The following is a 12,706-nucleotide window of genomic DNA, read 5'->3' as shown; positions in this document are numbered from 1 at the left end:
CGATATAGTCGTTGTGTTCAAGTCGAGTCTTGTTGTTAATTCTGTCAACTTCTTGGAGTTTTCTGTAGATTGCTTAGTGAGTACTTCCAAAGATTGATTTATTTTGAGCAGTGCCTGTGTCATAGAATCCATTGATGCTGTTGTTACTCTCTCTTGTCCAGCTGCTGCTCCTGATATAGAGGTTCTTTTCTGAGCCTGCTTTTGAGCTTGCTTTGTTTTACTTCTTGTTGATATTTCATCAAGTGGCGTGCTCATAACTCAAGGTCGTTCTCACAGGAAAGTTACAAGTGGAAAATCCCAGTTCTTTACTTCAATGCTGCAGTCTCTCTTTTAGTCCTCTAGAGGGGGAAATTGTATCCAAGCCGGAATAACAAAGAAACAGTGAAGCAAGTAGCCATACAATGTCCCAAAGCAAATAAAATTCAACCCAAAGTCTTACTTTGTTGCAATTTAAAAATCTGGATCTACTAAGTAAGGTCCCGTTATTATGTTCCAGATATACTCTTACTTTGTATCCACAGTCCTCTCTTTTTGACAGTTCGTTTCAAGCGCTCTCCGTTCAGGCAGCCTGATCAAAGGTATCGGCAGCGGAGAGTTTCCGTTCGCAATTTACTTCTTCTAGCGGTTTAAATTGAGCCAATTTTTCCTTCCCCCCTACTCCCGCTTCGTGGGGGGAAGGTCCTTTCAATGTCGGGGTTTAGCAAAGTTCAAACAAGACGTTCCTTTTAAATACAGCAAGTTTTTTTCATTGCTGCGTTAATCGTGCAGTTCCGGGAGGCTGACTTCCTTAATTTTTGCCTTTCCCGTTTTCGGCCAAATCTTCTTAAAAATAGTCCGTTTTTAATATTTTGTAATTCCTACTCACAGGTTTGTTGCCAATCGGTAATTTCAGGAAGGAATCGGCGCTCTCCGTCAATGGCGACGCGGCTTCACTCCACGAGCTGGGTTGCGATCCTCAGCACCGCACTCACACCCGATGCCGCTCCGGAGCCTTTAAAAAGACTCCTTTGCGATACCGGGGGGTGCAAAGGTGCCCACCGAATCTCCTTGTCCACAGGCTTCTGCGCCTGTGATTTTAGGGGTCCCCCGCTCGCCGTAGCGGGTCAGACCCGAACTCGTGAAGCAGTCCTGCCTCGGAGCTCGAGGCAAAGACCGCCATTAAGACGCTGGCGCCGACCGGAAGTCGATTTCTTCATGAACTTTGTTCCAAAAGCTTTTTAACTCCTTACAGCCCACCAAATATGGTACATTGTTCCTATCTCGGTGTTACATCTCCAGCACACATTGGTTTTTTGCTTATAGATTTTTGCCAATTCCTTGGGGCAGTGGTTAAGTACCATCGGTAGATCATTTTCATTAGATTCTCCCTTATTGTATAGCATGCTGTGAACTTGATGTCAAATTTCCACAGCTAACATTATGTTGTGGCCAAAATCCTGCGCCCACATTATCATAACGTCCTTTAGATCTCATCCTTGAGTTCCCATTCCAAAAGTAGATCATACATCCTAGATAGGGTCTTTTTATTAATTTGTACTAATTCCTTTTGTAAGAATGACTTCTTTTCTCCAAAACTAATTTTCTTATCCTGATGAAATATATGCACTATTAGGTGATAGTGAATCTAGCCGTTACAATACTGTTTAATTTCTTCATACAATTTGATTTTTAATTGGTCCTGTTCTACCTTTATTAATTGTTGCTAAGTTGCCCAATTTGTGTCCATGTTTGTCTTTTTTACCGTTATCATCTCCACTGGGGATACCCACCAGGGTATTTTGGGCAATAATAGTCTGTGGTACTTATCCCAGACCTTGTATAATGAAATTCTGACTATATGATTTAAAAAGTCCTTATGCACTGCCACTTTGTTGTATGTTAGGTAGGCGTGCCATCCAAACCTCGTATTCCAACCTTCTAAATCTAATATATCAGCCTTCTTCAAGAAGGTGGGGTTGTTTTAAATGATTGTTAAATGTGTTATGTTGATTTAGATTTTGTATTTGTGGGCTGGAGTGTTGTTTCAGTGCTCTTGTATTGTTTATTAGTGTGCATACATTAGTCTTGTGGCTCTTTTTAGTATGTTTTTATTATTTTAATTTATATTATGTTCTGATATTTTTATTATGAATTTTGTGCAGTGATTATTCTTATTATGTATTTTGTGCTTCGTATACTTGGTGTTGTGAACCACCCTGAGATTCAAAATCAAAAAAATCAACAATCCAAAACAACATCAACCAGAAACACAACAACAACAAAAAGGTTTCCTACCGCTGTGTACGGAAGGTCGTGAGGGCAGCACCACTCCTCTTGGGCCATCCTGATGGCGCTGATGTTCCTGGCGCTGGTCCAGACTGGATCCCGCGGAGAGCAGAAGATGGTATCACTGCAGCACAACTCTGATGTCACGTTGCCTTGGCCTGGCGCTACTCCGGATGTTCTGTCAGGAGGAGAAAGAGGCTCCTTGAGAAACGTCCCCTCCAGACATTCCACCAGGTGTCCCAATAGCCCACCAGATGCCTCACTCACCTGGCATGCAGCTCAGGAAGTCCTGCGGGTAAGGTTCCCTGTGAACGCAGTGGAGCAGCCTCCTCAAGAAGCGCTGGACCCTGCCTTTCTTCCGATGTTTATAGGCCCGCTGCATGATGTTCAGGCAGCTCCTCCCTGTCTGCCTGAGCCCTTCTTCCTCGTGCTGCTGCATCTCTTCCAGCCCTGAGGGGCAAGGGAGAAAGGTTGAGCAAGGCGGAGATACACAGGAAAAGAGCCATCCATCAACAATATGAAAACAGCCGTCAGGGGAGTTTGTGTGTGAGAGAGAGCAGTGAAGTCACATGCCAATTCTCTTTGCATGTTCATCTTGTGGCACCTCTGTCTGAACATACATCTGAGAATTTGCCTTCCCCTGAAGACCTTTCTCAGCAGAAGCATCCCTCCCTGCCCTCCGTACGTCTCACTCACATGTTCCATAGGATGCCATGTCGTGATGGTGGATGAAACTGGCATCCCGGAAAGCCAGATGACCTAGAGAGAGAAAGAGGCAAGAAAAGGGACGTCATCTCGGTGCAAAGCAAGTGGAGACAGAGGCAGCTCGGCAGGAGGACAGGTATGCTCTAGAGGTCTCCACGCTCACTCAGAGCAAGATCTGGGCGCAGATGGAGGCCTACCTAGCAGGTGGCCTGGGGACATGTCCATCCTCCCTGCCATCGTTACCAAGACATTTCTGTCCATCCCTACCAGGGAAAAACATTGCTTGACTTACCCAGAAGCAGAGCTGCCACCCTGGAGACTGATGGCAGCCTGTTGGCGGACGGCTTCGTACATGTCAAGGCAGCACTCCGAAGGATGTCCTTGCTGAAGGTCTTGCTCTGTGGGCAAAGACAAAGGAGAATTGGCATCAGAGAGGCTTGAGAGTGCGGCAGAAGAGCCTTGCAGTCCCAGAGACATGCCTGGGCAAAGCTGCCAACAAAGCAGAGGGACCTTACCAGATGCTTGGCAGCCTGGTGGAGAGCAAAGTGGAGGCTAAATTTGTTGGAACGAGCCCACCACTTCACTTGTGGGGCTAGATGGCAAAGAGCCCTCCTTGCGGCCTGCAACACAAGAAGAGAAGAGGGTTACAAATTGCGGTACATAGTCTCGTAAGCTCCTGAGAACAATCCCTCCCTCCTACTGTGTAAGTCCACCTCTTTGGCCCTCACCTTGGCCACCACATCCTCGTCTTCGAGGTGAATGAGGACCACAACCAGTTCGTGAATGGCTTCCTCTTCTGTTGTTGTTATGGGAAGCCTTTGGTCTCTCACCCAGCCCCGAAGCAGCCCCAGATGTTCGATGGCTGATGCCCGGACGGAGGCTTCCTCCTGTAGGCAGAAAATATCAGAGGTTGTGTTTCTCAGCAGATCACATTCCTTCCTCCTGCCCACTGGGGTGTTTTGAGGCTGCTCAGCCCCCTATCCTCCTCCTGGGGAGACTGGGGGCAGGGGTGGCTCTCCCCCTGCGTTTTCCAGGCAGGCTTCCAAGAGAAGGTGCTCCAGAGGAACACCCTCCTGAAGCCAGAACATCTCCGCTGCATGCCAGTCTAAACCCCACCCTTCCTCTTCCAAAGCATTCCTCCTCCACCAGGTGTGATGTCATGTTTTCCCTAACACTCACATGGGCAGCCAGACCGCAGTAGGTTGCTGCCAGCATCTTCAGGTCTTCCTCTCCCAGCTCCCTGGAATGGTAGGCTTGGTCTACTAGCTCTATCAACTCTGGGAGGACATCGGCTTCTGCAGAAGGGAGGGAATCCAGCAGCAACAGCCGCAGAAGCGAAGGGTCCTACACAAAAGAGAGAATCTTTTCAAAGGTCTGAAAGGCCTCACGCCTTTTAGCACAGGCCCTTCAGTATTGTGCCAGCAAAAGAGTGCTGGACCATGATTAGAATCGAGATCTGTACCCCCCCTCCCCCCTTCCCTCCCTCCCTCTGAGCATCACTTGCCATGTCAGAGTCCAGAAGCAGGGATATCCCTCTGACGCTGAGCTTCCGGACTTGCAGGTGGTCGTGTTCCAGCCAGTTGAGGAGCTGCTCCAGTGTATCTTCACAGGGATAGACCTCCAGATGGCAGCTGAGCAGCTAAATAGGCCCAAAGAGAAAGAAACACTTCAGGGATGAGAGGCTGAGGCAGGTTCTCCTTTTACCCACCATTTGCAATTCTGCACAGAGCAAACCCACTGAAGTGAATGCACCAAAGTTTGTCATGTACATCAAATCCAATGGGTCTACTCTGAGGAGCACTAAAACAGGCAACAGTCCGTAGGCTCAAAGCCGCCCAACACTTGGCAGAAACCAAGCCAGGGCCTCCTTGCTGCACCCATTTCCTCCCGCGTCAGTCCCCCTCACCTCGATGTAGATAGCTGCCGCGACTTGTGGCATTCCGGCAAACTCCTGGTCCTCGAGAGCAGCGATGATGCTTTCCACCATGGGAGGGATCCACCAGCGTCGCTTTCCGACAGCTCTGAAATGGAGAAACAGATCTTGGTAAGGAAGGCAAAGACACCGCAGGAAGCAAACAGGGGCACAGTCCGATCCCGTGCCTTCAGCTCCATTTGCCAGACCACTGGGGAAGGTCACCGCGTTCTTCCTCTTACCTCACCATGGCAGACAACCCCTGGCTGAAAGTCTCCCGGCAGAAAAGTTGGTCAACGATGGCCGCCTCCACTTGCTCTCCAGTGGTGCCAAGAAGGAGGTGCAGAACTTCCTTAGCCCCTCTGCAACAAAAGCAAGGCCAGTTTTACCAGGAGGGTCATTGCCACACACTCAAATTCCTTCCCCATCCCTCCTCCCTAGCAGCCACCTGAAGGAGAGCCTCCCTTGCAAAACCAAGCTGGACAGGAAACCCCCCGAGGCTGAAGGGGAAAGGACTCCATTGGTCCCTTTGCAACACACTACTCACCCGAGGAATTCCTGGTCGTAATGGAAGTTCATAACCATCCCCAGGAGAGCGATGAGCAGCTGTGGGAAGTTCTGGCGCACAGCTGCCTTGTAGTCCTCCATCCTGAGGATGGCGTGCAACAGGCTGGTGAGATGTTGCTGGAAGAGATAGGGGTGCAAGTCACTTTCCCTGCTTTTCTGCAGAATACAGGAATCCCTAGATATTACCCTAGGAAGAAGGAAGCCAGAAAGCAGGTGGTCCTTACCACTTCGGTGGCAGATTCCGCCAAGGGGCTTTCGTAAAGCTGCTTGGCCGTAAGATGGATCAGTTGTTCTGGGTCGGCCGATGCTAACACCTCCTTCCACACTCTCTCGCAGTCTCTGTGAATGCAAAAACAAGAGCAATGGTCAGCTTCAAGTCCTCTGCTTGCTGCCATGCTCCAGAGAGAGGAAATGGCAGCAAGGGCTTTCTGAGCAAGCCCTGCAGCTTGCCAACCTCCCCCTTAGCCCAGTAGAACCTGGAGGGCTCCATACCCGAAAGGAAACTGGAGGAGATATTCAACCACTGTCGCCAGGTGGTGGTGCGACAAGATGGACAAAGCGAAGACGGCCATGCTTCTGCCTTGCACTGTAGGCCCCTGGCTGATCTTATAGAAGGCCTCCAGCAGCACCTTCACCTGTCAGAGAAAAGGAGAGAGTTGCTTGGAGAGTACAAGGAAGTGGGGCTGTCTGCAGGTGGATCCCTCCATCGCTCATTGAAAGAGGGACCCTTGACCTGTGCCACCACAGCCATCTTCCTTCCAAGGTACCACTCAGGGTCCTTGGAAGTATTGAACCCAGGCAGCTCCAGGGCGCCAGTTCCCCTATCCATTGTGGGCCAAGAGAAGAAGCTTGCCAGTCTACTCCCAGAAGGAGGAGGATTCCCCATCCCTGAATCCATGTTTCTCAGGACCCTTGGCTGCGGTTCTTGTCCTGACATTGCCAGGCCCCTCTCAACTAACATGTGTCCTGGCCACCCAATGGCATGAGGTGGCCTCCCCTACACCAAAGCAGAGAATCTTCTTCTCTCCTACCTTTGCAGATGCCTTACCTCCACTTTTGTGCCGCCAAACTGCTTGATGAATTCTTGCAGTAAGTGGGAGATATCCAGTGGGTTGAAGCTGCTCTCGACAACCAGGTCTCTGGCCAGGAAGCACATGGCCTCCAAGAGCTGCTCCGCGGGGAGAAAAGCGCCAAAGACCTGAAGCAAGAGAGGGAGGTCAGAGATGCCCACAGGGCAGGGCTGGGGAGCAGAAAGCCCAGGTGCTGCCTCTGCGGAACCTAGAACACGTGGCTTGAGAGACAGCGACTTACCCTGGCAAGAGAGTAACAATTATTCACGAACAGTTCAGGAACCGGTCCTCCGGTGGATCTGAGGACCTTCTCAGCTCTGGTGATAAGTGTTCGGTTCCATGATGTTCGTGGCAGCATCTCTGCAAAGGAAAGCCAAAGGGTTAGTTTGGGTCTTGCTCACCCCCACCCCATGCTGGGATACATTCTTCTAGACTTACCTTCGTTGTGCCGCAGGATGGGCAGAAGATGGCAGAGAGCCTCTGCTGCCCACTGCCTGCTCTCCGGGTCCGGATCCAATGCACAAAGGCAGGAAATCGCCACCAGTTGGCCAAAGGAGGGTGCAGGAACCGCTACCGATGGCTGAGAAGAAACCCAGAGAAGGGACTGATAAGCAACCCATCACCATTTTTCCTATAACATTTTTATTAAATCTTCCAAACATTCCAAAACATTTAGCATCCTCTACAGAAAAAAATCCAGTTCTTTTTGACTTCCCACCCCTCTTTTCCTAATGTTTGCTTTTTTCTTCTTTTCTCAGCCATTTTACTCACTATGGCCCAGCTCTGTTCTCCAAATTGAGTATGTGCTGGGATGCCTGATGGTCCCTTGGGCACCTTGCAGGGTGGGCCCAGAAGCAGCAGCCTGAAGGCCTTGACAGCCCTGCATGGTTGCAATGTTTCCCTTCAGTAAAGCCACTTCTGAGCTGGAAAGGAGGTGGGGTTGTGGGCTTCATGCCCTCCCCCTACGTACTCGGGGGCTGGCTTGCAGCCCCCGCAAGAGCAGGGAATCCTTGGGCGCGTCACCTCCCTTGCCAGCCAATCGCCTGGCCCGGGAGGTGTGGCCAGCGCTATTTAGGGCCGGCGCGCCTGAGGATTTCCCTTTTTCGGACTTCTGGGTTAGCGCCATCGGCAATGGCGGAATTCCTCTGATCCAGAGGAACCTGCTCCGCGACAATCGGGTCTTGCTGCCGCGGCGAAGGCGGAGACCCTTTAAAAATCCCAGGTGGAGGAAGCCTGGGAATGTGGGATTCGGCTGACACCAGGAGCGCCCCCCCCCCCACACGCAAGGAAACCCCTTTAAATATTTTCTGGACTACACTGTTGACTGTGGGGAATGGGACTGTGGGGAATGGGCCGATCTGCTGAGGAGAGACGGAGATATTTTTGAGTTGGAACATTCCCGAGACCTACTCCTCAATGAGAAAGGAAAGAAATTAAGAAAGAGATCAACAAAAGATAAGGTAAAGTGCAAGTACAAACAAGAAGAAGATCTGCAGAAGGGACATGGAAAAGACTTAAGAGCCTCAGACATAAGATTACCAGGTTGATGGACTAGATGGAATGGACAGTAAGGACTGACATAACCCGAGACCAGGAAGAAGAGACGCTGGAGGAAGATTGGAAGAAAACTTTTTTTAAAAAAAAAATTATTTTGGGAATTAGTGTAAAATTAATGAGCATTAGGAAAAATGTTGGAATGAAAATATTTGGCTTTAGTAGAAATGATATAAGGAATTATGCACAAATAAATATTATTTTTTAAGCTTTAAGGTATTTTATGGTAAGATAAGGTTAAAATAAATTAAGGTAAATTGAATGACAGAATATAGTGAAAGATGGAAAGGATTTGCTGAGTTAACTAATAGGTTAGACTGTTAAGACAAATTACTTAATAAAAATTGAGAAAGATGGAAAGAATTTGCTGAAACAAATAACTAAACTAGAATACAAAAAAGGAGGTGCAAGGAGGTCGATGAAACAAGTAAATGAAGGATGGAGATATGGAATATTGGATGTGTGGTTTTTTTTATTGTTATTGGTGTATTGGTTTTTATGTGGTTTTTCTTTCTTTCTTCCTTTTTTGATGTACTGTTATGTATGTTTTGTTAATTTTTTGTTGCTCTCTCTTTTGCTTTTTTCTGTAATTTTTGAAACTTCTAATAAATATCATTAAAAAAAAAAGGATTTCCCTTTTTCTCCCAGTGCCCCAGCAGCTCCGGTTTTCCCACCCTTTAGGTTTGGCTCTTTGACATTGCTATGGACTTTGGTTGCTCGCCGTCAAGGGGCCTGGTAGGAATTTTTCCCGCTTGGCAAATTGGCACCAGCCATTTGGTTTTTTGCCTACCTTGTAGCAAATCACCACAACTTCCTCAGCATTGGCGGTTAGGCATTGGTAAGGTTATTGATATCCAGATGAAAAGGGGGAAGGAAGCGCCATCACCTTCCCCCAAATTGAAGGGTAGTCCGGTAAAGGATTCCGGGGGGGGGGGGGCATTGCCATGTCTGAAGCCTATGGAGGTGAGGGCCTAAGGCACGCCCTCGAGGGGTGACCCCGGGGGAGCTCCTAGTTGATGTACATCAGCAGGACTCCCCCTCCTGGTGGTTAACCCTTGCCGGTCTTCTAGCAATCGGGCTGAAGCCGGTTAGTCGATAGGACCAATGCCTAAGCCAATACCGCTCAGTTCCTGTAATCAATAAAGTTGTGGCCTAATTTTGCCCATTAACCTAAAATACTGGTGTCCTGTGTCTTTATTTCCGTGGGGGAGGCGGGAACTCGCCATGCAACTCACATATTCCTGGATCTTCTTCAAGAGGGCGGAAAGATCTTGGAGCGCCTTCTTTCGGATCTTCCCATTCTTCATCGTTGCGACGACATCCGTAAATCTGTTCTTCAGCCGGTCCTTGCTGACGCTTTCAGGAGGAAGATCAGCCGCATCCGGAGAAGCTGTGGTTGGGATGCTGAGGGGAGAGAGGAGTAGCACTTTGTCAAAAGGGTTTATTGCCTCCCATCCTTCAAAGACCCCAAGCACCACCACCATAGAAATGGACCGGGTTGTTTTTTAAAAGGAATCGATTATGGGGGAGGGGATTAGCACAGGATTACCTTGGAGGAAGATCCTCCCCATCTTCCAGGCTGATTTCCGATATTTGATCTTCATCAAAATCAATTCCCTGTCCATGAGAAAAGAGAAACAGGAACGTCAGAATGTGAAGAATGGATCAGACCCATTCATGTTTTTGTATTGAGCAGGAAAGCACAGACGAGGTAGGTTGGGAAACAAACTGAAAATCTCTGGCCTCCATTTCCTTAGAGACCTTATTCATCCTTCTATTCATTTAAGCCTTCGGTTAAGAGTCTGGGTGTAATCCTTGACACCTCCCTTTCCATGGAGGCGCAGGTTACAACAGCCAAGGCGACATTTTTCCACCTTCGCCTCATCAAGCAGTTGGTCCCTTCCCTTTCCCGACCCAACCTGGCCACAGTGATCCATGCAACGGTCACCTCCAGGCTTGACTACTGTAATTCGGTCTACATGGGGCTGCCCTTGAATCTTTCCCAGAAACTCCAGCGGGTGCAGAATGCTGCAGCGAGGCTCCTCACGGGGTCTCTGCCATGGGAGCATATTCACCCAGTGCTTTTCCAGCTGCACTGGCTCCCGGTGGAGTACAGGGTCAGATTTAAGGTGCTGGTTTTGACCTTTAAAGCCCTTCACAGCCCAGGACCCTCGTACCTACAGGACCGTCTCTTCTGGTATGCCCCACAGAGGACCTTAAGGTCCATATATAGCAACACCCTAGAGGTCCCGGGCCCTAAGGAGACCAGAGCCAGGGCCTTCTCAACACTGGCTCCGGCCTGGTGGAACACTCTGTCTCATGAGACCAGGGCCCTGCAGGATCTGATTTCTTTCCGCAGGGCCTGTAAGACAGAGATGTTCCACCTGACCTTTGGCTTAGAATCAGTTTGATTCCCTCTTCTTAGAGCTCTCCTCCAAGTCCCCAGATACTTCTTGACTTCTTAGAGCTCTCCTCCAAGTCCCCAGATTTTGGCTCAAATGCATGGATTAGATTGGAAATGGGGATGATGAGACTGGAGGCTAGCATCTGCCTAACATCAATCTACAAATGGCTGACATTGAATCTGCTCCCCCGAGGGATAGCCCCTTTGATCCTCTGTGACCAATTCCAGTCGGGCTGGCAGACTGCAGTCCTGAACACCCTACGGAAACTGGGTTTTGCCCCTCAAGCCCTTCTAAGTCTGGGCTTGGGCCAGGCTAATGCTACGGTCAGGCAAAGAATATTAGACACCGAGAGACAGCAGGACTGTGCAAAGTGCCCCGACTATAGAATTGGAGAAATCGAGAGAGATATAGCCGCACCGGCAGCATATCTCTTCTTTCTTGTATCTAGGGATGCAAGAAGGGCCTTTACACTCGCCAGAAGTGCGGCTCTTCCCTCGCCGGTCCTGGATGGAGCCTTTAGAAGGGTCCCGTATACTCAGAGACTTTGCACCTGTCCATTGGGAGAGATAGGAAGCCCAGAACACTTGTTCTTTAGATGTCCCTTTTATGAAGAGGCACGTAGTAAGATCACGGATCCCCTACTGGTGAGGTTCGCTGACCTCCCACAAAAGCAAAAAATTGACCTTTTGCTGTTAGGCAAAGAGCAGAAGATGACCTGGATGGTCGCCAGATTCTGTGTACAGATCTGTAGGCGCAGACCATCGCCCAACTCAACATAGTCTGGCATGAAAAGCCCTGACTCTGAGTCGACTCCCTGGGATAGTTTATTGTTGTACATTTGTAGTGAAGTTAAGGATTTCAAACTTTGGTCAAGAAAGGAGCGGAGTATTGTGGGTAATCAAAAAACCACAAGAGTTATGGGAAAGAGGTCTGTTGCTTTAACCCTGCAGACCAACAGTCTCCAAATGTGTAAATTGTTATCTTAGGAAGGAAGTTCTCTAGTTTGATTTGGGGCTTGACACCTGGGGCTCCAGCTATTCACACCCACCTAGTGTTGTTATCAGTCTTTTAATTACCTGGGAATAAAGATCCTAAGAATGGCTGAGAAAGAGCGCTCTGCAACCTGCGATTTGCCCGGCTGTTAGCGTACCACCTTTGCTGGCAGCCGTCCTGTGTCTCCTTGTAATGGAGATTCCTGCTGACTTTGTAATGCGGATCTACTGAAGGACTTTGAAACTATCCTATCTCTGTCTTTGTTCTTAGAAGTGATTATCTTAGTTAGCTATACTAAACAATGTCTTTATTTTATCTGCCTGCAAGATACAAAAGATGTGCCTGCTTTTTAAGCATGTCAACTTTGTGGTTTTTTAATAAATTTTTAAAAAAGAAACTTTCTTTTGTCTTATGTGCCAGTCTGAGGGGAAATCTCAGTCCAACGCCTGACCACTTGGTTACGCTATACCTGATGAATTTCTGCCTGCAAGTTTGCAGAAGCAGCTTGCAGAGTGGGGCAACTGGTAACAAAGGAGCATAGTCTTCTCCCTTGGACTGTGCCTCCTGGTGCCCTGAGACGGAGTGGTGGCAGCATTACCATTTCTGTTGTGTTTTGTTTTGTCAAAAAGTAAATGGCTGCTGGCCTCCGTTCCAGAAACCTGACCCAGCTGGAGGGTAAGGGCAGGTGAGGGAGGGGCGAGTGGCCGGAGCCCCTTTACTACATGGTGGCAGCGGTGGGATGGAACTTCCCTGCAGAAAGGCACTTTGATTTTAAATTGGCACTTTGATTTTAAATTGGCACAATTTTTTCTTTTGTGTACTACAGGCGTTTTATTTTTTGGGGATAGAGATAGTCAGGAATTACGGAAGCCGGGGCTTCCCAGGAATACACTTTGCGTACTGTGGACGAATGGGGTCCGGGTGGAGAAGGCAGCTCCCTTCCTTCGGAGACAACGCCCCCCAACCTCCAAGTCCCAGAGCGGAATCCGCCTCCTGGTTTTTGGGAGATCCTGAGTCGGAGAGAGAGCTGGTGGATGCCAGCGAATTAAGAACTGTTCGGAAGGGTGGGCGAGAGTTCTGCAACTTGGAGAGAGTGAGGGGGGCGCCAGTTAACCAACTCTTGTCACCTCGTGAGGAAGTGGAAGCTAGGATGGCCTCCACACGTCCTAGAGGGAACTATCTTGTTTATGCAGAGCCCAAAGAGATGGAGTTTTCAGAGGGCGATGCGGTTGAGT

General features: G+C 49.0%; 2 protein-coding genes across 2 annotated transcripts; both read right to left on the bottom strand.

Annotated features, from left to right (window-relative positions):
• Window positions 1-2,082: 2,082 nt before the first annotated feature.
• Window positions 2,083-4,589, bottom strand: LOC309347356 (uncharacterized protein). Its single transcript, XM_081871867.1, has 8 exons — window positions 4,475-4,589; window positions 4,150-4,314; window positions 3,699-3,857; window positions 3,486-3,590; window positions 3,263-3,368; window positions 2,962-3,024; window positions 2,533-2,715; window positions 2,083-2,443 (listed from the first exon to the last, which is right to left on the bottom strand). The coding sequence occupies exons 1-8, from the start codon at window positions 4,475-4,477 to the stop codon at window positions 2,430-2,432; spliced, it is 798 nt and encodes a 265-aa protein (XP_081727993.1). The 5' UTR covers window positions 4,478-4,589; the 3' UTR covers window positions 2,083-2,429.
• Window positions 4,590-4,795: 206 nt separating this feature from the next.
• LOC309347183 (uncharacterized protein) lies at window positions 4,796-6,892 on the bottom strand (the record flags this gene model as incomplete). Its single annotated transcript, XM_081871524.1, has 7 exons — window positions 6,761-6,892; window positions 6,498-6,647; window positions 5,942-6,084; window positions 5,674-5,788; window positions 5,430-5,566; window positions 5,125-5,244; window positions 4,796-4,991 (listed from the first exon to the last, which is right to left on the bottom strand). Exons 1-7 carry the CDS (start codon window positions 6,875-6,877, stop codon window positions 4,796-4,798), a joined length of 978 nt encoding a protein of 325 aa, XP_081727650.1. The 5' UTR covers window positions 6,878-6,892.
• Window positions 6,893-12,706: the final 5,814 nt, after the last annotated feature.

This window comes from Podarcis erhardii (assembly GCF_964252035.2).
Source record: "Podarcis erhardii genome assembly, chromosome: 7".
Taxonomy (NCBI): domain Eukaryota; kingdom Metazoa; phylum Chordata; class Lepidosauria; order Squamata; family Lacertidae; genus Podarcis; species Podarcis erhardii.
This window is presented reverse-complemented; position numbering and strand designations above follow the sequence as displayed.